Below are 26,732 nucleotides of genomic sequence, written 5' to 3'. Positions count from 1 at the left end.
CTGTAACGTCAACCACAAGTGAAACACCGACAACTCCCATGACTACTGAAACAACTACCACCCCGACAACAACCGCAACATCGATCACCACTAACACACCTACAAGTCTCACAACTACCTCCATGTTGACAACCGCAACGTTGACCGCAACTGAAACAACTACAACACCCACAACTACTGAAACAACTACTACTCCGACGACTACTGTAACGTCAACCACAAGTGAAACACCGACAACTCCCATGACTACTGAAACAACTACCACCCCGACAACAACCGCAACATCGACACCAACTGAAACACCGACAACTCCCATGACTACTGAAACAACTACCACCCCGACAACAACCGCAACATCGACACCAACTGAAACACCTACAACTCCCATGACTACTGAAACAACAACTACTCCGACAACTACCATAACGTCAACCACAAGTGAAACACCTACAACTCCCACGACAACTGAAACAACTGAAACAACAACAACTGTAACGTCAACCACAAGTGAAACACCTACCACTCCCACAACTACAGAAACAACTACCACTCCGACGACTACTGTAACGTCAACCACAAGTGAAACACCTACAACTCCCATGACAACAGAAATAACTACCACCCCGACAACAACTGCAACGTCGACCACAACTGAAACAACTACAGTTTCCTCAACAACTGACACAACAACGACTCCGACAACTACCGTAACGTCAACCGGAATTGAAACACCCACAACTCCGACGACAACTGAAACAACTACTACTCCAACAACTACTGTAACGTCAACCACGAGTGAAACACCGACAACTCCCATGACTACTGAAACAACTGAAACAACAACTGTAACGTCAACCACAAGTGAAACACCTACCACTCCCACAACTACAGAAACAAGTACCACCCCGACAACAACCGCAACGTCGACCACCACTAACACACCTACAAGTCTCACAACTACCTCCACGTCGACAACCGCAACGTCGACCGCAACTGAAACAACTACAACACCCACAACTACTGAAACAACTACTCCTCCGACGACTACTATAACGTCAACCACGAGTGAAACACCGACAACTCTCACGACAACTGAAACAACTACTACTCCGACAACAACCGCAACGTCGACCACAACTGAAACAACTACAGCTTCCTCAACAACTGACACAACAACGACTCCGACAACTACCATAACGTCAACCGGAATTGAAACACCCACAACTCCGACGACAACTGAAACAACTACTACTCCGACAACAACTGTAACATCAACCACAAGTGAAACACCTTCAACTCCGACGACTACTGAAACAACTACTACTCCGACGACTGCTGTAACGTCAACCACAAGTGAAACACCTACAACTCCCACAACTACAGAAACAAGTACCACCCCGACAACAACCGCAACGTCGACCACCACTAACACACCTACAAGTCTCACAACTACCTCCACATTGACAACCGGAACATCGACTGCAACTGAAACAACCACAACACCCACAACTACTGAAACAACTACTACTCCGACGACTACTGTAACGTCAACCACGAGTGAAACATCTACAACTCCCATGACTACAGAAACAACTACCACCCCGACAACAACCGCAACGTCGACCACAACTGAAACAACTACAGCTTCCTCAACAACTGACACAACAACGACTCCGACAACTACCGTAACGTCAACCGGAATTGAAACACCCACAACTCCGACGACAACTGAAACAACAACTACTCCGACGACTACTGTAACGTCAACCACGAGTGAAACACCGACAACTCCCATGACTACAGAAACAACAACTACTCCGACAACTACCATAACGTCAACCACAAGTGAAACACCTACCACTCCCACAACTGCAGAAACAACTACCACTCCATCGACAACCGGAACGTTGACCACATCTGAAGCACCCACAACTCCCACGACAACTGAAACAACTACCACTGAAACACCTTCAACTCCGACGACAACTAAAACAACTACTACTCCGACGACTGCTGTAACGTCAACCACAAGTGAAACACAGACAACTCCCATGACTACTGAAACAACTACCACCCCGACAACAACCGCAACATTGACACCAACTGAAACAACTACAGCTTCCTCAACGACTGAAACAACAACTACTCCGACGACTACTGTAACGTCAACCACGAGTGAAACACCGACAACTCCCACGACTACAGAAACAAGTACCACCCCGACAACAACCGCAACGTCGACCACCACTAACACACCTACAAGTCTCACAACTACCTCCACGTTGACAACCGCAACATCGACCGCAACTGAAACAACCACAACACCCACAACTACTGAAACAACTACTACTCCGACGACTACTGTAACGTCAACCACAAGTGAAACACCTACAACTCCCATGACTACTGAAACAACAACTACTCCGACAACTACCATAACGTCAACCACAAGTGAAACACCTACAACTCCCACGACAACTGAAACAACTGAAACAACAACAACTGTAACGTCAACCACAAGTGAAACACCTACCACTCCCACAACTACAGAAACAACTACCACTCCATCGACAACCGGAACGTTGACCACATCTGAAGCACCCACAACTCCCACGACAACTGAAACAACTACCACCCGGACAACAACCGCAACGTCAACTACCACTGAAACACCTTCAACTCCGACGACTACTGAAACAACTACTCCTCCGACGACTACTGTAACGTCAACCACAAGTGAAACATCTACAACTCCCATGACTACAGAAACAACTACCACCCCGACAACAACCGCAACGTCGACCACAACTGAAACAACTACAACACCCACGACTACTGAAACAACTACTACTCCGACAACTACTGTAACGTCAACCACAAGTGAAACACCTACATCTCCCACGACAACTGAAACAACTGAAACAACAACAACTGTAACGTCAACCACAAGTGAAACACCTACCACTCCCACAACTACAGAAACAACTACCACTCCATCGACAACCGGAACGTTGACCACATCTGAAGCACCCACAACTCCCACGACAACTGAAACAACTACCACCCCGACAACAACCGCAACGTCGACCACAACTGAAACAACTACAGCTTCCTCAACAACTGACACAACAACGACTCCGACAACTACCGTAACGTCAACCGGAATTGAAACACCCACAACTCCGACGACAACTGAAACAACAACTACTCCGACAACAACTGTAACGTCAACCACAAGTGAAACACCTACCACTCCCACAACTACAGAAACAAGTACCACCCCGACAACAACCGCAACGTCGATCACCACTAACACACCTACAAGTCTCACAACTACCTCCACGTTGACAACCGTAACGTTGACCGCAACTGAAACACCTTCAACTCCGACGACTACTGAAACAACTACTACTCCGACGACTGCTGTAACGTCAACCACAAGTGAAACACCTACAACTCCCACAACTACAGAAACAAGTACCACCCCGACGACAACTGCAACGTCGACCACCACTGAACCACCTACAACTCCGACGACATCCGCAACATCCAGCACAAATGAAACACCTACAACTCCCACAACTACAGAAACAAGTACCACCCCGACAACAACCGCAACGTCGACCACCACTAACACACCTACAAGTCTCACAACTACCTCCACGTTGACAACCGCAACGTCGACCGCAACTGAAACAACTACAACACCCACAACAACTGAAACAACTACTCCTCCGACGACTACTGTAACGTCAACCACAAGTGAAACACCTACAACTCCCATGACTACAGAAATAACTACCACCCCGACAACAACCGCAACGTCGACCACAACTGAAACAACTACAGCTTCCTCAACAACTGACACAACAACTACTCCGACGACTACTGTAACGTCAACCACTAGTGAAACACCTACAACTCCCACGACAACTGAAACAACAACAACTGTAACGTCAACCACAAGTGAAACATCTACCACTCCCACAACTACAGAAACAACTACCACTCCATCGACGACCGGAACGTTGACGACAACTGAAGCACTCACAACTCCCACGACAACTGAAACAACTACCACTCCATCGACAACCGGAACGTCGACCACCACTAACACACCTACAAGTTTCACAACTACCTCCACGTTGACAACCGCAACGTCGACCGCAACTGAAACAACTACAACACCCACAACTACTGAAACAACTACTACTCCGACGACTACTGTAACGTCAACCACGAGTGAAACATCTACAACTCCCATGACTACAGAAACAACTACCACCCCGACAACAACCGCAACGTCGACCACAACTGAAACAACTACAACACCCACGACTACTGAAACAACTACTACTCCGACGACTACTGTAACGTCAACCACAAGTGAAACACCTACAACTCCCATGACTACTGAAACAACAACTACTCCGACAACTACCGTAACGTCAACCACAAGTGAAACACCTACAAATCCCACGACAACTGAAACAACTGAAACAACAACAACTGTAACGTCAACCACAAGTGAAACACCTACCACTCCCACAACTACAGAAACAACTACCACTCCATCGACAACCGGAACGTTGACCACATCTGAAGCACCCACAACTCCCACGACAACTGAAACAACTACCACCCCGACAACAACCGCAACGTCGACCACAACTGAAACAACTACAGCTTCCTCAACAACTGACACAACAACGACTCCGACAACTACCGTAACGTCAACCGGAATTGAAACACCCACAACTCCGACGACAACTGAAACAACAACTACTCCGACAACAACTGTAACGTCAACCACAAGTGAAACACCTACCACTCCCACAACTACAGAAACAAGTACCACCCCGACAACAACCGCAACGTCGACCACCACTAACACACCTACAAGTCTCACAACTACCTCCACGTTGACAACCGCAACGTCGACCGCAACTGAAACAACTACAACACCCACAACAACTGAAACAACTACTCCTCCGACGACTACTGTAACGTCAACCACAAGTGAAACACCTACAACTCCCATGACTACAGAAATAACTACCACCCCGACAACAACTGCAACGTCGACCACAACTGAAACAACTACAGTTTCCTCAACAACTGACACAACAACGACTCCGACAACTACCGTAACGTCAACCGGAATTGAAACACCCACAACTCCGACGACAACTGAAACAACTACTACTCCGACAACAACTGTAACGTCAACCACAAGTGAAACACCTACCACTCCCACAACTACAGAAACAAGTACCACCCCGACAACAACCGCAACGTCGATCACCACTAACACACCTACAAGTCTCACAACTACCTCCACGTTGACAACCGCAACGTTGACCGCAACTGAAACAACTACAACACCCACAACTACTGAAACAACTACTACTCCGACGACTACTGTAACGTCAACCACAAGTGAAACACCTACAACTCCCATGACTACAGAAATAACTACCACCCCGACAACAACCGCAACGTCGACCACAACTGAAACAACTACAGCTTCCTCAACGACTGAAACAACAACTACTCCGACGACTACTGTAACGTCAACCACTAGTGAAACACCTACAACTCCCACGACAACTGAAACAACAACAACTGTAACGTCAACCACAAGTGAAACATCTACCACTCCCACAACTACAGAAACAACTACCACTCCATCGACGACCGGAACGTTGATGACAACTGAAGCACTCACAACTCCCACGACAACTGAAACAACTACCACTCCATCGACAACCGGAACGTCGACCACCACTAACACACCTACAAGTTTCACAACTACCTCCACATTGACAACCGCAACGTCGACCGCAACTGAAACAACTACAACACCCACAACTACTGAAACAACTACTACTCCGACGACTACTGTAACGTCAACCACGAGTGAAACATCTACAACTCCCATGACTACAGAAACAACTACCACCCCGACAACAACCGCAACGTCGACCACAACTGAAACAACTACAACACCCACGACTACTGAAACAACTACTACTCCGACGACTACTGTAACGTCAACCACAAGTGAAACACCTACAACTCCCATGACTACTGAAACAACAACTACTCCGACAACTACCGTAACGTCAACCACAAGTGAAACACCTACAACTCCCACGACAACTGAAACAACTGAAACAACAACAACTGTAACGTCAACCACAAGTGAAACACCTACCACTCCCACAACTACAGAAACAACTACCACTCCATCGACAACCGGAACGTTGACCACATCTGAAGCAGCCACAACTCCCACGACAACTGAAACAACTACCACCCCGACAACAACCGCAACGTCGATCACCACTAACACACCTACAAGTCTCACAACTACCTCCACGTTGACAACCGCAACGTCGACCGCAACTGAAACAACTACAACACCCACAACAACTGAAACAACTACTCCTCCGACGACTACTGTAACGTCAACCACAAGTGAAACACCTACAACTCCCATGACTACAGAAATAACTACCACCCCGACAACAACCGCAACGTCGACCACAACTGAAACAACTACAGCTTCCTCAACAACTGACACAACAACGACTCCGACAACTACCGTAACGTCAACCGGAATTGAAACACCCACAACTCCGACGACAACTGAAACAACAACTACTCCGACAACAACTGTAACGTCAACCACAAGTGAAACACCTACCACTCCCACAACTACAGAAACAAGTACCACCCCGACAACAACCGCAACGTCGACCACCACTAACACACCTACAAGTCTCACAACTACCTCCACGTTGACAACCGCAACGTTGACCGCAACTGAAACAACTACAACACCCACAACTACTGAAACAACTACTACTCCGACGACTACTGTAACGTCAACCACGAGTGAAACATCTACAACTCCCATGACTAGAGAAACAACTACCACCCCGACAACAACCGCAACGTCGACCACAACTGAAACAACTACAGCTTCCTCAACGACTGAAACAACTACTACTCCGACGACTACTGTAACGTCAACCACAAGTGAAACACCTACAACTCCCATGACTACAGAAATAACTACCACCCCGACAACAACCGCAACGTCGATCACCACTAACACACCTACAAGTCTCACAACTACCTCCACGTTGACAACCGCAACGTTGACCGCAACTGAAACAACTACAACACCCACAACTACTGAAACAACTACTACTCCGACGACTACTGTAACGTCAACCACAAGTGAAACACCTACAACTCCCATGACTACAGAAATAACTACCACCCCGACAACAACCGCAACGTCGACCACAACTGAAACAACTACAGCTTCCTCAACGACTGAAACAACAACTACTCCGACGACTACTGTAACGTCAACCACTAGTGAAACACCTACAACTCCCACGACAACTGAAACAACAACAACTGTAACGTCAACCACAAGTGAAACATCTACCACTCCCACAACTACAGAAACAACTACCACTCCATCGACGACCGGAACGTTGATGACAACTGAAGCACTCACAACTCCCACGACAACTGAAACAACTACCACTCCATCGACAACCGGAACGTCGACCACCACTAACACACCTACAAGTTTCACAACTACCTCCACGTTGACAACCGCAACGTCGACCGCAACTGAAACAACTACAACACCCACAACTACTGAAACAACTACTACTCCGACGACTACTGTAACGTCAACCACGAGTGAAACATCTACAACTCCCATGACTACAGAAACAACTACCACCCCGACAACAACCGCAACGTCGACCACAACTGAAACAACTACAACACCCACGACTACTGAAACAACTACTACTCCGACGACTACTGTAACGTCAACCACAAGTGAAACACCTACAACTCCCATGACTACAGAAATAACTACCACCCCGACAACAACCGCAACGTCGACCACAACTGAAACAACTACAGCTTCCTCAACGACTGAAACAACTACTCCGATGACTACTGTAACGTCAACCACGAGTGAAACATCTACAACTCCCATGACTACAGAAACAACTACCACCCCGACAACAACCGCAACGTCGACCACAAGTGAAACAACTACAACACCCACGACTACTGCAACAACAACTACTCCGACAACTACTGTAACGTCAACCACAAGTGAAACACCTACAACTCCCACGACAACTGAAACAACAACTACTCCGACGACTACCGTAACGTCAACCACAAGTGAAACACCTACCACTCCCACAACTACAGAAACAACTACCACTCCATCGACAACCGGAACGTTGACCACATCTGAAGCACCCACAACTCCCACGACAACTGAAACAACTACCACCCCGACAACAACCGCAACGTCGACCACAACTGAAACAACTACAACACCCACGACTACTGAAACAACTACTACTCCGACGACTACTGTAACGTCAACCACAAGTGAAACACCTACAACTCCCATGACTACTGAAACAACAACTACTCCGACAACTACCGTAACGTCAACCACAAGTGAAACACCTACAACTCCCACGACAACTGAAACAACTGAAACAACAACAACTGTAACGTCAACCACAAGTGAAACACCTACCACTCCCACAACTACAGAAACAACTACCACTCCATCGACAACCGGAACGTTGACCACATCTGAAGCACCCACAACTCCCACGACAACTGAAACAACTACCACCCCGACAACAACCGCAATGTCGACCACAACTGAAACAACTACAGCTTCCTCAACAACTGACACAACAACGACTCCGACAACTACCGTAACGTCAACCGGAATTGAAACACCCACAACTCCGACGACAACTGAAACAACAACTACTCCGACAACAACTGTAACGTCAACCACAAGTGAAACACCTACCACTCCCACAACTACAGAAACAAGTACCACCCCGACAACAACCGCAACGTCGACCACCACTAACACACCTACAAGTCTCACAACTACCTCCACGTTGACAACCGCAACGTCGACCGCAACTGAAACAACTACAACACCCACAACAACTGAAACAACTACTCCTCCGACGACTACTGTAACGTCAACCACAAGTGAAACACCTACAACTCCCATGACTACAGAAATAACTACCACCCCGACAACAACCGCAACGTCGACCACAACTGAAACAACTACAGCTTCCTCAACAACTGACACAACAACGACTCCGACAACTACCGTAATGTCAACCGGAATTGAAACACCCACAACTCCGACGACAACTGAAACAACTACTACTCCGACAACAACTGTAACGTCAACCACAAGTGAAACACCTACCACTCCCACAACTACAGAAACAAGTACCACCCCGACAACAACCGCAACGTCGACCACCACTAACACACCTACAAGTCTCACAACTACCTCCACGTTGACAACCGCAACGTCGACCGCAACTGAAACAACTACAACACCCACAACAACTGAAACAACTACTCCTCCGACGACTACTGTAACGTCAACCACAAGTGAAACACCTACAACTCCCATGACTACAGAAATAACTACCACCCCGACAACAACCGCAACGTCGACCACAACTGAAACAACTACAGCTTCCTCAACAACTGACACAACAACGACTCCGACAACTACCGTAATGTCAACCGGAATTGAAACACCCACAACTCCGACGACAACTGAAACAACTACTACTCCGACAACAACTGTAACGTCAACCACAAGTGAAACACCTACCACTCCCACAACTACAGAAACAAGTACCACCCCGACAACAACCGCAACGTCGATCACCACTAACACACCTACAAGTCTCACAACTACCTCCACGTTGACAACCGCAACGTTGACCGCAACTGAAACAACTACAACACCCACAACTACTGAAACAACTACTACTCCGACGACTACTGTAACGTCAACCACAAGTGAAACACCTACAACTCCCATGACTACAGAAATAACTACCACCCCGACAACAACCGCAACGTCGACCACAACTGAAACAACTACAGCTTCCTCAACGACTGAAACAACTACTACTCCGACGACTACTGTAACGTCAACCACAAGTGAAACACCTACAACTCCCATGACTACAGAAATAACTACCACCCCGACAACAACCGCAACGTCGACCACAACTGAAACAACTACAGCTTCCTCAACGACTGAAACAACAACTACTCCGACGACTACTGTAACGTCAACCACTAGTGAAACACCTACAACTCCCACGACAACTGAAACAACAACAACTGTAACGTCAACCACAAGTGAAACATCTACCACTCCCACAACTACAGAAACAACTACCACTCCATCGACGACCGGAACGTTGACGACAACTGAAGCACTCACAACTCCCACGACAACTGAAACAACTACCACTCCATCGACAACCGGAACGTCGACCACCACTAACACACCTACAAGTTTCACAACTACCTCCACGTTGACAACCGCAACGTCGACCGCAACTGAAACAACTACAACACCCACAACTACTGAAACAACTACTACTCCGACGACTACTGTAACGTCAACCACGAGTGAAACATCTACAACTCCCATGACTACAGAAACAACTACCACCCCGACAACAACCGCAACGTCGACCACAACTGAAACAACTACAACACCCACGACTACTGACACAACAACGACTCCGACAACTACCGTAACGTCAACCGGAATTGAAACACCCACAACTCCGACGACAACTGAAACAACAACTACTCCGACGACTACTGTAACGTCAACCACGAGTGAAACACCGACAACTCCCATGACTACAGAAACAACAACTACTCCGACAACTACCATAACGTCAACCACAAGTGAAACACCTACCACTCCCACAACTGCAGAAACAACTACCACTCCATCGACAACCGGAACGTTGACCACATCTGAAGCACCCACAACTCCCACGACAACTGAAACAACTACCACCCGGACAACAACCGCAACGTCAACTACCACTGAAACACCTTCAACTCCGACGACTACTGAAACAACTACTCCTCCGACGATTACTGTAACGTCAACCACAAGTGAAACACCTACAACTCCCATGACTACAGAAATAACTACCACCCCGACAACAACCGCAACGTCGACCACAACTGAAACAACTACAGCTTCCTCAACAACTGACACAACAATGACTCCGACAACTACCGTAATGTCAACCGGAATTGAAACACCCACAACTCCGACGACAGCTGAAACAACTACTACTCCGACAACAACTGTAACGTCAACCACAAGTGAAACACCTACCACTCCCACAACTACAGAAACAAGTACCACCCCGACAACAACCGCAACGTCGATCACCACTAACACACCTACAAGTCTCACAACTACCTCCACGTTGACAACCGTAACGTTGACCGCAACTGAAACAACTACAACACCCACAACTACTGAAACAACTACTACTCCGACGACTACTGTAACGTCAACCACAAGTGAAACACCTTCAACTCCGACGACTACTGAAACAACTACTACTCCGACGACTGCTGTAACGTCAACCACAAGTGAAACACCTACAACTCCCACAACTACAGAAACAAGTACCACCCCGACGACAACTGCAACGTCGACCACCACTGAACCACCTACAACTCCGACGACATCCGCAACATCCAGCACAAATGAAACACCTACAACTCCGACGACAACTGAAACAACTACTACTCCGACGACTACTGTAACGTCAACCACAAGTGAAACACCTACAACTCCCACGACAACTGAAACAATGACCACTCCAACGACAACCGCAACGTCGACCACCACTGAAACAACTACAGCTTCCTCAATGACTGAAACAACAACTACTCCGACAACTACCGTAACGTCAACCACATCTGAAGCACCTTCAACTCCCACAACTACTGAAACAACTACCACTCCATCGACAACCTCAACGTTGATCATCACTGAAACACCTACAACTCCTATGACTACTGGAACAACTACCACTCCATCAACAACTGCAACGTCAACCACAACTGAAACAACAACAGAACCAATGACTGCTGAAACACCGACCACTCCATTGACAATGTCAACTAACCCTGAAACACCCACAACTCCCACAACAACTGAAACAACTACCACCTCGACGACCACTACAGCATCGACCACACTTGAAACAACGACAACTCCCACGTCCACTGAAACAATTACCACCCCAACGACAACCGCAACGTCCAGCTCAACTGAAACACTTACAACTCCGACCACTACAGAAACAATGACAACCGCAACGTTGACCACCACTGAAACAACTAAAACTTCCACGACTACAGAAACAGCTCCCACCCCAACAACAAGTGCAACGACAACCACGCTTCAAGCTCCTACAATCCCCTTGACTACCGAGGCAACACCCACTCCAACACCTATTGTAACGTCAGTCACAACTGAAACACCTTCAACTGCAACGACTACAGAAGAAACTACCACTCCGATGACAACCGCAACATCAATTGCAACGTCAACCACAACCGAAAGTACTACAATTCCCATGACTACTGAAACAACTATCACACATATGACTACAGCAACATCAGCCACAGGTGAAACAACTATAGCTCTCACAACTCCTCAAGCAACTACATCTGCAGTTTCAACCACACCTGAAACAACTACAACTACGCCTTCTGTACAAACATCCATCACCCCAACAACTGCAGAACTCTCCACCATGACCAACACTACAACTGAACCCACTATGACAACTACAGAACCCACAACCACAACCAGTGAACTGACTTTGACCACTGATGAACCCTCCACGACCAGTACTGAACTCACCACAACAACAACTGAATCAACTACTACAACTGAATCCACCACGACCACAACTGAACCCCGAGTAACGACCACTGAATCCTCTATAACAACAACTGGACCGATCACAACAACAGCTTCTTCTACTGGTCCTCCCTTTGGAAATGAAGGTTATCTCAATATGACCTTCAGAATGAGTCTTCCGTTTACTGAGGCTCTGAAGAACACATCATCGCCAGAATCTATCAGTTTGTCTCTCAACGTCACCACTGAGGTAACACTTCTCACCATGGACACTTACAATATGATGATGGAATAATGTTTGCCATAAAATCAATTCTGTTATTATTTTTCAGTGTGATGAGCAGCTGTTTGGTGAAAATGTACCCAAATGTGCAGTGTGACTTCAAACTGATTTTATCATAACATTTTTCCTGTATCTCAATGTCAGTTTGTTTTAGTCCAGTTTAAATGTAGAAACATCAGGATAATCAAGAACATTGTTCTTCTTTATTTTCCAGTTGAATCGGGTGTACATGGGGTCGTACCCTGTTACTTTCCTCAGGACCTTTGTCACAGGCTTCCGGTAAGATTGCTTTCTTCCATTCTATCACAATGACTTCAGTTGGTCCGCTGGGGGTGGGTTCCAATAATTCTGCATGAAGTCATTCATGTTTTGTTTTACCCATTATGTTATTTACATGTTCTTTCTGCTGATCCTGCTTGGCTCTAACCCTATCTACACTGTGGTCAATGTCTGAGTTGTGTTGGACTCAGATGAGGACTTGTCAGTCACACCGTTGATCTTACTTGGTTTTTGACTCTGTGAGGAACATGTGTGCTGTGAAACACAAGCTCTTTGCACCTCACATGACCTGCACATTCCTGTAAACCAAAATACTTAATTTCTCCTGCTGTCTGAGGGAATAGTATAAGTAGTATAAACTCAGTACACACACACACACACACATTTTCAGAACTGCTTGTCCCATACGGGGTCGCGGGGAACCGGAGCTTACCCAGTAACACAGGGCGTAAGGCCGGAGGGGGAGGGGACACACCCAGGACGGGACGCTAGTCCGTCGCAAGGCACCCCAAGCGGGACTTGAACCCCAGACCTACCGGAGAGCAGGACTGCGGTCCAACCCACTGTGCCACCGCACCCCCCATAAACTCAGTATCGGTCACTAATGAGATTTTCAAAAAAGTAGGCTTCTTTCTGTATTTTCAAAAAATGAATTCACAGAACTGACAGACACAACCCCAACACTCTTTGTTTACATCACTGCTCTGCAGAGAGAGATTCCTATGTGTGTGTTTTTTTTGGAGTCGGGGCGCGGTGGCACGGTGGCGCAGTGGGTTGGACTGGGTCCTGCTCTCTGGTGGGTCTGGGGTTTGGGTCCCACTTGGTGTGCCTTGCGATGGACTGGTGTCCCGTCCTGGGTGTGTCCCCTCCCCCTCTGGCCTTACGCCCTGTGTTGCCGGGTAGGCTCTGGTTCCCTGTGACCTTGTATGGGACAAGTGGTTCAGAGTGTGTGTGTGTGTGTGTGTGTGTCTTTTTTTCTGGGTCTTCTTTTTCATCATTCTTTTATCCCATTTTACTCATGTTGGTTGTTCTTACTTTCTCTGACCAGGAACGGATCTGTGGTTGTCAGTGCCAACCTGATCTACACAAACCAGTCAGTGGTTCCCAGTGTTACTGATGCAGAGGGGACTTTGAAAGTCACCATTAACAGCTCCGCAGTCTTGTTGGATATTATCCCATCCAGCATTACTGCAGGTAAATGTTTACTTTAAATCTGTTTTCAGCCAAAATGTTAAAATTAGTCTCTGCAAATTATTGTTTTTTTTTAGCTCACATCAAAATTTGAAGTGAGGAAGAAAATATGCATGGCGTAAACTGAACTCTTTATCATACACAAAACACTCATTACATCATTAATCTTGTGCATTTCTCCAAAGCAACATACAGTGTTAAGTCACTTACAATTATTTGCCCATTTATACAGCTGGGTAATTTTAACTGGAGCAATTGAGGGTAAATACCTTGGTCAAGGGAGGTGGGATTCAAACCCATGGCCTGGGTCTAAAGGTAGCAGCTCTGAAAAATACACTACCAGCTGTCCGTTACTAAACCATGTTTCTTTCATACAGCTCTGCCAAATTCTGGGACTGACACAACTACAGCTGAAACTCCAACCATGACAGAGACCATGACCACTACAACCGAAACATCTACTGCTCCAACCTCTACGGAATCCTCAACCACTACAACTGAAACATCTACTACTCCAACCACAGCAGAAACCTCAACCACTACAACCGAAACATCTACTGCTCCAACCTCTACGGAATCCTCAACCACTACAACTGAAACATCTACTACTCCAACCACAGCAGAAACCTCAACCACTACAACCGAAACATCTACTGCTCCAACCACAACAAAAACCTCAACCATTACAACTGAAACATCTACTGCTCCGACCACTACAGAAACCCCCACAACTACAACCGAAACATCTACTAGTCCAACCACAACATCTATTGTTCCAACCACTACAACCGAAGCATCTACTACTCCAACCACTTCAACCGAAACATCTACTACTCCAACCACTACAGAAACCTCAACCACTATAACCGAAACATCTACTAGTCCAACCACAACAGAAACCTCAACCACTACAACCGAAACATCTACTAGTCCAACCACAACATCTACTGTTCCAACCACTTCGACCGAAACATCTACTACTCCAACCACTACAGAAACCTCAACCACTACAACCGAAACATCTACTACTCCAACCACAACAGAAACCTCAACCACTACAACTGAAACATCTACTGCTCCAACCACTACAACTGAAACATCTACTGCTCCGACCACTACAACCGAAACATCTACTGCTCCAACCACTACAGAAACCCCCACAACTACAACTGAAACATTTACTAGTCCAACCACAACATCTACTGTTCCAACCACTTCGACCGAAACATCTACTACTCCAACCACTACAGAAACCTCAACCACTACAACCGAAACATCTACTACTCCAACCACAGCAGAAACCTCAACCACTACAACCGAAACATCTACTACTCCAACCACAAGAGAAACCTCAACCATTACAACTGAAACATCTACTGCTCCAACCACTACAACTGAAACATCTACTACTCCAACCACTACAACTGAAATATCTACTACTCCAACCACAGCAGAAACCTCAACCACTACAACCGAAACACGTACTACTCCAACAACTATAATGGAAACATCTACTACTCCAACCACTACAGAAACCTCAACCACTACAACTGAAACATCTACTGCTCCAACCACTACAACTGAAACATCTACTGCTCCGACCACTACAACCGAAACATCTACTGCTCCAACCACTACAGAAACCCCCACAACTACAACTGAAACATCTACTAGTCCAACCACAACATCTATTGTTCCAACCACTACAACCGAACCATCTACTACTCCAACCACTTCAACCGAAACATCTACTACTCCAACCACTACAGAAACCTCAACCACTATAACCGAAACATCTACTACTCCAACCACAACAGAAACCTCAACCACTACAACCGAAACATCTACTAGTCCAACCACAACGTCTACTGTTCCAACCACTTCGACCGAAACATCTACTACTCCAACCACTACAGAAACCTCAACCACTACAACCGAACCATCTACTACTCCAACCACTTCGACCGAAACATCTACTACTCCAACCACTACAGAAACCTCAACCACTACAACCGAAACATCTACTACTCCAACCACAACAGAAACCTCAACCACTACAACGGAACCATCTACTACTCCAACCACTACAGAAACCTCAACCACTACAACTGAAACATCTACTGCTCCAACCACTACAACTGAAACATCTACTGCTCCGACCACTACAACCGAAACATCTACTGCTCCAACCACTACAGAAACCCCCACAACTACAACTGAAACATCTACTAGTCCAACCACAACATCTACTGTTCCAACCACTTCGACCGAAACATCTACTACTCCAACCACTACAGAAACCTCAACCACTACAACCGAAACATCTACTACTCCAACCACAGCAGAAACCTCAACCACTACAACCGAAACATCTACTACTCCAACCACAAGAGAAACCTCAACCATTACAACTGAAACATCTACTGCTCCAACCACTACAACTGAAACATCTACTACTCCAACCACTACAACTGAAATATCTACTACTCCAACCACAGCAGAAACCTCAACCACTACAACCGAAACACGTACTACTCCAACAACTATAATGGAAACATTTACTACTCCAACCACTACAGAAACCTCAACCACTACAACTGAAACATCTACTGCTCCAACCACTACAACTGAAACATCTACTGCTCCAACCACTACAGAAACCCCCACAACTACAACTGAAACATCTACTACTCCAACCACTACAGAAACCTCAACCACTACAACCGAAACATCTACTAGTCCAACCACAACATCTATTGTTCCAACCACTACAACCGAAGCATCTACTACTCCAACCACTTCAACCGAAACATCTACTACTCCAACCACTACAGAAACCTCAACCACTATAACCGAAACATCTACTACTCCAACCACAACAGAAACCTCAACCACTACAACTGAAACATCTACTGCTCCAACCACTACAACTGAAACATCTACTGCTCCGACCACTACAACCGAAACATCTACTGCTCCAACCACTACAGAAACCCCCACAACTACAACTGAAACATTTACTAGTCCAACCACAACATCTACTGTTCCAACCACTTCGACCGAAACATCTACTACTCCAACCACTACAGAAACCTCAACCACTACAACCGAAACATCTACTACTCCAACCACAGCAGAAACCTCAACCACTACAACCGAAACATCTACTACTCCAACCACAAGAGAAACCTCAACCATTACAACTGAAACATCTACTGCTCCAACCACTACAACTGAAACATCTACTACTCCAACCACTACAACTGAAATATCTACTACTCCAACCACAGCAGAAACCTCAACCACTACAACCGAAACACGTACTACTCCAACAACTATAATGGAAACATCTACTACTCCAACCACTACAGAAACCTCAACCACTACAACTGAAACATCTACTGCTCCAACCACTACAACTGAAACATCTACTGCTCCGACCACTACAACCGAAACATCTACTGCTCCAACCACTACAGAAACCCCCACAACTACAACTGAAACATCTACTAGTCCAACCACAACATCTATTGTTCCAACCACTACAACCGAACCATCTACTACTCCAACCACTTCAACCGAAACATCTACTACTCCAACCACTACAGAAACCTCAACCACTATAACCGAAACATCTACTACTCCAACCACAACAGAAACCTCAACCACTACAACCGAAACATCTACTAGTCCAACCACAACGTCTACTGTTCCAACCACTTCGACCGAAACATCTACTACTCCAACCACTACAGAAACCTCAACCACTACAACCGAACCATCTACTACTCCAACCACTTCGACCGAAACATCTACTACTCCAACCACTACAGAAACCTCAACCACTACAACCGAAACATCTACTACTCCAACCACAACAGAAACCTCAACCACTACAACGGAACCATCTACTACTCCAACCACTACAGAAACCTCAACCACTACAACTGAAACATCTACTGCTCCAACCACTACAACTGAAACATCTACTGCTCCGACCACTACAACCGAAACATCTACTGCTCCAACCACTACAGAAACCCCCACAACTACAACTGAAACATCTACTAGTCCAACCACAACATCTACTGTTCCAACCACTTCGACCGAAACATCTACTACTCCAACCACTACAGAAACCTCAACCACTACAACCGAAACATCTACTACTCCAACCACAGCAGAAACCTCAACCACTACAACCGAAACATCTACTACTCCAACCACAAGAGAAACCTCAACCATTACAACTGAAACATCTACTGCTCCAACCACTACAACTGAAACATCTACTACTCCAACCACTACAACTGAAATATCTACTACTCCAACCACAGCAGAAACCTCAACCACTACAACCGAAACACGTACTACTCCAACAACTATAATGGAAACATCTACTAGTCCAACCACAACATCTACTACTCCAACCACTACAGAAACCTCAACCACTACAACTGAAACATCTACTGCTCCAACCACTACAACTGAAACATCTACTGCTCCAACCACTACAGAAACCCCCACAACTACAACTGAAACATCTACTACTCCAACCACTACAGAAACCTCAACCACTACAACCGAAACATCTACTGCTCCAACCACAACAAAAACCTCAACCATTACAACTGAAACATCTACTGCTCCGACCACTACAACTGAAACATCTACTGCTCCAACCACTACAGAAACCCCCACAACTACAACCGAAACATCTACTAGTCCAACCACAACATCTACTGTTCCAACCACTACAACCGAAGCATCTACTACTCCAACCACTTCAACCGAAACATCTACTACTCCAACCACTACAGAAACCTCAACCACTACAACCGAAACATCTACTACTCCAACCACAGCAGAAACTTCAACCACTACAACTGAAACATCTACTACTCCAACCACAAGAGAAACCTCAACCATTACAACTGAAACATCTACTGCTCCAACCACTACAACTGAAACATCTACTGCTCCGACCACTACAACTGAAACACCTACTGCTCCAACCACTACAGAAACCCCCACAACTACAACTGAAACATCTACTAGTCCAACCACAACATCTACTGTTCCAACCACTACAACCGAACCATCTACTACTCCAGCCACTTCAACGGAAACATCTACTACTCCAACCACTACAGAAACCTCAACCACTACAACTGAAACATCTACTGCTCCAGCCACTACAACTGAAACATCTACTGCTCCGACCACTACAACCGAAACATCTACTGCTCCAACCACTACAGAAACCCCCACAACTACAACTGAAACATTTACTAGTCCAACCACAACATCTATTGTTCCAACCACTTCGACCGAAACATCTACTACTCCAACCACAACAAAAACCTCAACCACTACAACCGAAACATCTACTACTCCAACCACAGCAGAAACCTCAACCACTACAACCGAAACATCTACTGCTCCAACCACTACAGAAACCCCCACAACTACAACTGAAACATCTACTAGTCCAACCACAACATCTATTGTTCCAACCACTACAACCGAACCATCTACTACTCCAACCACTTCAACCGAAACATCTACTACTCCAACCACTACAGAAACCTCAACCACTATAACCGAAACATCTACTACTCCAACCACTACAGAAACCTCAACCACTACAACCGAAACATCTACTAGTCCAACCACAACGTCTACTGTTCCAACCACTTCGACCGAAACATCTACTACTCCAACCACTACAGAAACCTCAACCACTACAACCGAAACATCTACTACTCCAACCACAACAGAAACCTCAACCACTACAACGGAACCATCTACTACTCCAACCACTACAGAAACCTCAACCACTACAACTGAAACATCTACTGCTCCAAGCACTACAACTGAAACATCTACTGCTCCGACCACTACAACCGAAACATCTACTGCTCCAACCACTACAGAAACCCCCACAACTACAACTGAAACATCTACTAGTCCAACCACAACATCTACTGTTCCAACCACTTCGACCGAAACATCTACTACTCCAACCACTACAGAAACCTCAACCACTACAACCGAAACATCTACTACTCCAACCACAGCAGAAACCTCAACCACTACAACCGAAACATCTACTACTCCAACCACAAGAGAAACCTCAACCATTACAACTGAAACATCTACTGCTCCAACCACTACAACTGAAACATCTACTACTCCAACCACTACAACTGAAATATCTACTACTCCAACCACAGCAGAAACCTCAACCACTACAACCGAAACACGTACTACTCCAACAACTATAATGGAAACATCTACTACTCCAACCACTACAGAAACCTCAACCACTACAACTGAAACATCTACTGCTCCAACCACTACAACTGAAACATCTACTGCTCCAACCACTACAGAAACCCCCACAACTACAACTGAAACATCTACTACTCCAACCACTACAGAAACCTCAACCACTACAACCGAAACATCTACTGCTCCAACCACAACAAAAACCTCAACCATTACAACTGAAACATCTACTGCTCCGACCACTACAACTGAAACATCTACTGCTCCAACCACTACAGAAACCCCCACAACTACAACCGAAACATCTACTAGTCCAACCACAACATCTACTGTTCCAACCACTACAACCGAAGCATCTACTACTCCAACCACTTCAACCGAAACATCTACTACTCCAACCACTACAGAAACCTCAACCACTACAACCGAAACATCTACTACTCCAACCACAGCAGAAACTTCAACCACTACAACTGAAACATCTACTACTCCAACCACAAGAGAAACCTCAACCATTACAACTGAAACATCTACTGCTCCAACCACTACAACTGAAACATCTACTGCTCCGACCACTACAACTGAAACACCTACTGCTCCAACCACTACAGAAACCCCCACAACTACAACTGAAACATCTACTAGTCCAACCACAACATCTACTGTTCCAACCACTACAACCGAACCATCTACTACTCCAGCCACTTCAACGGAAACATCTACTACTCCAACCACTACAGAAACCTCAACCACTACAACTGAAACATCTACTGCTCCAACCACTACAACTGAAACATCTACTGCTCCGACCACTACAACCGAAACATCTACTGCTCCAACCACTACAGAAACCCCCACAACTACAACTGAAACATTTACTAGTCCAACCACAACATCTACTGTTCCAACCACTTCGACCGAAACATCTACTACTCCAACCACGGCAGAAACCTCAACCACTACAACCGAAACATCTACTACTCCAACCACAGCAGAAACCTCAACCACTACAACCGAAACATCTACTACTCCAACCACAAGAGAAACCTCAACCATTACAACTGAAACATCTACTGCTCCAACCACTACAACTGAAATATCTACTACTCCAACCACAGCAGAAACCTCAACCACTACAACCGAAACACCTACTACTCCAACAACTATAATGGAAACATCTACTACTCCAACCACTACAGAAACCCCCACAACTACAACTGAAACATCTACTAGTCCAACCACAACATCTACTGTTCCAACCACTTCAACCGAAACAGCTACTGCTTCAACCACTACAGAAACCTCAACCACTACAACTGAAACCTCTGCTTCTCCAACCACTATAACTGAAACATCTACTGCTCCAACCACTACAGAAACCCCCACAACTACAACTGAAACATCTACTACTCCAACCACTACAGAAACCTCAACCACTACAACCGAAACATCTACTGCTCCAACCACTACAACTGAAACACCTACTGCTCCAACCACTACAGAAACCCCCACAACTACAACTGAAACATCTACTAGTCCAACCACAACATCTACTGTTCCAACCACTACAACCGAACCATCTACTACTCCAGCCACTTCAACCGAAACATCTACTACTCCAACCACAGCAGAAACCTCAACCACTACAACTGAAACATCTACTGCTCCGACCACTACAACCGAAACATCTACTGCTCCAACCACTACAGAAACCCCCACAACTACAACTGAAACATCTACTAGTCCAACCACAACATCTACTGTTCCAACCACTTCGACCGAAACATCTACTACTCCAACCACTACAGAAACCTCAACCATTACAACTGAAACATCTACTGCTCCAACCACTACAACTGAAACGTCTACTGCTCCAACCACTACAACCGAAACATCTACTACTCCAATCACTACAGAAACCCTCACAACTTCAACTGAAACATCTACTACTCCAATGACTACAACTGAAACATCTACCAGTCCAACCACGACAGAAACCCCTGCCACTACAACCGAAACATCTACTACTCCATCCACTACAGAAGCCTCCACCACTACAATCGTAACATCTACTAGTCCAACTACTCCAACCATAACATCCACTACTCCAACCACTACCAAACCCCCCACTACAACCGTGACATCTACTACTCCAACCACTACAACTGTCATCTCTAGTACTGCAACCACTACCAAAACCCCCACCACTTCTATCGTAACCTCTACTACTCCAACGACTACCAAAACCCCCACTACAACCGTGACATCTACTACTCCAACCACTACAACTGTCATCTCTAGTACTCCAACGACTACCAAAGCCCCCACCACTACAACCGTGACATCTACCACTCCAGCCACTGCAACCAGAACCTCTACTACTCCAACCACTACAAGAGCCTCCACCACTACAACCATAACACCTACTAGCACTTCAGCAACTCAAACAGACTCAACGCCAGCATCCACCATATTTGAAACTTTGTTGACTACTTTACCAAAAACAACCATATTGTCAACCACTGCAGAAAACCCAGGAAATAATGTGATGTCTCTGACCTTCAAAATGACTTTGGAGTTTACTCCAGCTCTCACTAACCAAACTTCACCAGAATTTCAGTCTTTGTCAGTGACGGTCACCACTGAGGTAAAATATCCTCCATTTATCCTTAGAATTCTTTTTTAAACCAGGCAATTTTTAAGAAATGTCTTTTAATACCTTCACCAAAATAATTTATCCTTCAGGAAAACTTCATAAATATGTCAGAAAATACTATTAAAGTAATTTTCAATGATTTTGAAGAAAAAGTAGAAAATATTACTAAATTAATTAAGAATCATAATGTAAGTAACAGAAGATGAGAATATGTTACTGATGAAGCAATATGATTAATTTCTCATGTTCAATTTCCCATTTTAATATCTCTGTAAACGTACTGTTTTTCTTTACCAGTTGAATTCCTTGTACAGCAAGATTTACAAGAACTTCATCACCTGCATTGTCCTTGGTTTCTGGTAAGAGGAGTTACTTCCTGCCCAATTATTTTAAAAATACAAGTGAAATGTTTTATGTTTTTTGCAAGTACCTTTTCAGGTATTCAACCGTAGTTACTGTCAAACAGGACACAACTTGTAATTCTTAATATCTTAGGTTTGAAAAAGGAAACCTACAGCAGAGAATGAGTACTGCTGTCTTAACTCCAGATGTCTTTGGGTAACTGTGTCCCTCTCGCTCACAGGCCTGGCTCAGTAGGAGTGGACACCAAACTGATCTTCAGCAACGAAACTTCACTCCCCAATGTTACTAATGTGAAAGAAACGCTGTTGGAAGCAACCAACACAACATCCATATTAAAAATTAATTCAACCACCATTATTGCCGGTGAGTGATCGTCAAAGGTCCGGAGGCCCTTAGGAGCAGCAGGTATCTTAGCAGTTAGAGCTGCTGCCTTGCAGTTGAAGGTTTCCATTCAGGTTCGAATCCCACCTCCGGCTGTAGTACCCTTGACCAAGGTACTCACCCTGTACCGATTCAGTCCAGTATCTTCAATGTGCCCCTGCGTTGTTTCCTAACAGAAATACCAGCCGCCGCCACCACCGCAGTTTCTCCGAACAGCACCAGCCTTACATCAGCTGCCACCTCATCACTCCCCACGAAAACAGCGGAGTCTACATCAAGCGCACCTCCCACAACACTTATGTCTACGACCACAGCTTCTACCGATCCTCCTGGTCCAACGGAAGGTTACCTCAATCTGACCTTCAGAATCAACCAAACATTTTTTGCACCCTTGGGAAACAGATCGTCTCTCGAGTTCAAGGCCTTGGCACAGAACATCACAACTGGGGTAATACTCTATGTCATAAAACGAACACCTAATGTTATTCTTTGGCTTAAATTGTGACTTATTTCCTCTGTGGCTGCACATAAAGGGTGCCATAACAGATGTACTTTCTGCACCTTTTCATGCTGACAAATATGCATTGTTATGTTTTCCAGCTGACTAACATGTTCAGAGCAATCTACAAGGACATTTTCCTGAGGTGTTATATCATAGGATTCTGGTAAGATCAGTTTCTCCCCTGCAGTCATGTTAACTTTGTTGATCTACATAAATATTTCTGCAAATCACTTTTCAAGCGCTGTCATGGTGTTTAGAACATAAGATGCTCCTGACAGCACTTCTTTCCTGCCCCTAGAGAGCCTAAGACACTTGTGTGTAGCGAACCCATTTTCATCAATCTTAGTAGAGACTGATGTGTAAATCTGACAGCCAAATGTAAAATATCCAAGATGACCTTGCACTTTTCCCAGTGTTTATGTTGTGTATTGTGCAACTGCAAATATTTTTGGAATTTGTTGTTTTTAACACTTGATTCACTCCCCTCAAAGGCATTAGGTGTTACTGTCATTGGCTCCTTAATTGTAAAGGTTAAATATAGTGATTCCCGCCCTGTCCCACCAGGAATGGGTCTACAGGAGTGGACACCAACTTGATCTTTACGAATCAGTCGGTGGTTCCCAATGCTACCAGCGTCGAGAACTATTTTAAGGAAGGAATCGGCTCTTCAGCAGTCTTCCAAAATGTGATCTTATCCAGCATTCACGCAGGTACGAAATTACTTGACGTCCACTGTTGTCTTAAAGTTAATAGAATTTTTATTCATTTGACTGAAATGTGTTTAGAGTATAAAACAAAAGTACTTAAGTTGCGAGCAAGCACAAAACATTCACTGCTCACCTGCGCTCTTTCCAAACAGCAGTGCCAGGCTCCACCACAAACACGACCAGCACGCCTGCCGTGACAGGAACAACAGCGACCAGCTCTGCCAGTCCCTCCACGACATCCAAGGCATTCAGCAGTTTCACGTCAACCAACAGGCCAAAGGAAGTGGCTGCTCTTCTAATCCCAGTTATTCTGGTTCATTTTTATTGGCCTAGCTGGACATGAAAAATGCAGTTCATCTGAAAATATCACACAATACACTGAGTATATATTTTTAGAGATTGTTAATCATTTATATTCCTTGAACTCATTTCGTTAAGTCTACTACTGTATAAGTTATGCCTTAATACTCTTTTCCAATTAAAATGTAGGCATATTTTTTCCACAGGGGGAAAAAATGCAATATCATGAGTATTGTTGAATCGTCAATACATGATATTCATGCAGTTAAGAACTGCTCTTTTTAATATCATGCGCTACACTGGAGATTGAACGTATTGTTTTTGGGGTATGTTAATGTTTTATTTGTCATTTTAATTCCTCTGATATTTCCTCATAAATTATAATGCTTTCCCACAATTGTGTAAGGTTTTTTAAATTAAAAATATATATATATTTTTTTTTTCTGATTTATGATATAAGCGCTGTTTAAAAAGATTTAAAAGATGTGTAATACTGGTGTGAGATGTTAATATAAGCACTGAAGATTGTATATATATATATATTATATATATATTATTCATTTAACATTGCAGTGTATTACATATTTAATTAAAATTCATGAAAGAAAATTTCCATGCATTTGAGAGCTTCAGTTCTAAGAGTCATTCTCCAAATTAACTAAAATAGTGAATATGGGATCTTTATGAGCTGCATAAGTGCAGCCTATTCTCCTATTTCAAATTCAAGCAACTCTCCAGTAACATAACTCTCATAACATGTGAACCATTTGTTTGTTTGTTCGTTCGTTCATTCGTTCATTCATTCATCTATCTCATACTGGTTGGACTTGAATCCTTCCATTACAAAATGTCAGCTCTGATCACTACTCCATATGCATTACTCTTCCACATTCCCCAGGGCCACCTGAGCACAACACACCTGTACAGCTCAGACTTCAACAAACACACAACTTGAG

The 26,732-nt window shown here is 45.0% G+C and overlaps 4 protein-coding genes across 4 annotated transcripts; all 4 read left to right on the top strand.

The window, feature by feature from the left end:
- The first annotated feature begins 1,711 nt into the window (after positions 1-1,711).
- Positions 1,712-11,614, top strand: LOC114912441 (mucin-2-like). Its single transcript, XM_029259272.1, has 3 exons — positions 1,712-2,170; positions 10,754-11,527; positions 11,569-11,614. Exons 1-3 carry the CDS (start codon positions 1,794-1,796, stop codon positions 11,612-11,614), a joined length of 1,197 nt encoding a protein of 398 aa, XP_029115105.1. The 5' UTR covers positions 1,712-1,793.
- Positions 11,615-11,748: 134 nt separating this feature from the next.
- LOC108938932 (mucin-2-like) lies at positions 11,749-15,060 on the top strand (the record flags this gene model as incomplete). Its single annotated transcript, XM_029259271.1, has 4 exons — positions 11,749-13,073; positions 13,321-13,385; positions 14,434-14,579; positions 14,954-15,060. Coding segments are annotated over exons 1-4 (1,629 nt in total), but the record flags the coding sequence as incomplete, so codon positions are not given.
- Positions 15,061-20,478: 5,418 nt separating this feature from the next.
- On the top strand, positions 20,479-22,213 carry LOC114912440 (cell wall protein DAN4-like; the record flags this gene model as incomplete). The annotated part of the gene is made up of 2 exons (XM_029259270.1): positions 20,479-21,265; positions 22,101-22,213. Coding segments are annotated over 2 exons (900 nt in total), but the record flags the coding sequence as incomplete, so codon positions are not given.
- A 330-nt stretch (positions 22,214-22,543) lies between these two features.
- Positions 22,544-25,984, top strand: LOC114912405 (mucin-2-like). Its single transcript, XM_029259023.1, has 7 exons — positions 22,544-23,514; positions 23,821-23,882; positions 24,107-24,249; positions 24,444-24,715; positions 24,868-24,932; positions 25,334-25,479; positions 25,629-25,984. Exons 1-7 carry the CDS (start codon positions 22,822-22,824, stop codon positions 25,817-25,819), a joined length of 1,572 nt encoding a protein of 523 aa, XP_029114856.1. The 5' UTR covers positions 22,544-22,821; the 3' UTR covers positions 25,820-25,984.
- The last annotated feature ends 748 nt before the right edge of the window (positions 25,985-26,732 follow it).

This window comes from Scleropages formosus, chromosome 16 (genome assembly GCF_900964775.1).
Source record: "Scleropages formosus chromosome 16, fSclFor1.1, whole genome shotgun sequence".
Classification (NCBI taxonomy): Eukaryota; Metazoa; Chordata; class Actinopteri; order Osteoglossiformes; family Osteoglossidae; genus Scleropages; species Scleropages formosus.
Note: the sequence above shows the minus strand (reverse complement) of the source record. Positions and strands in the feature narration are given on the sequence as shown.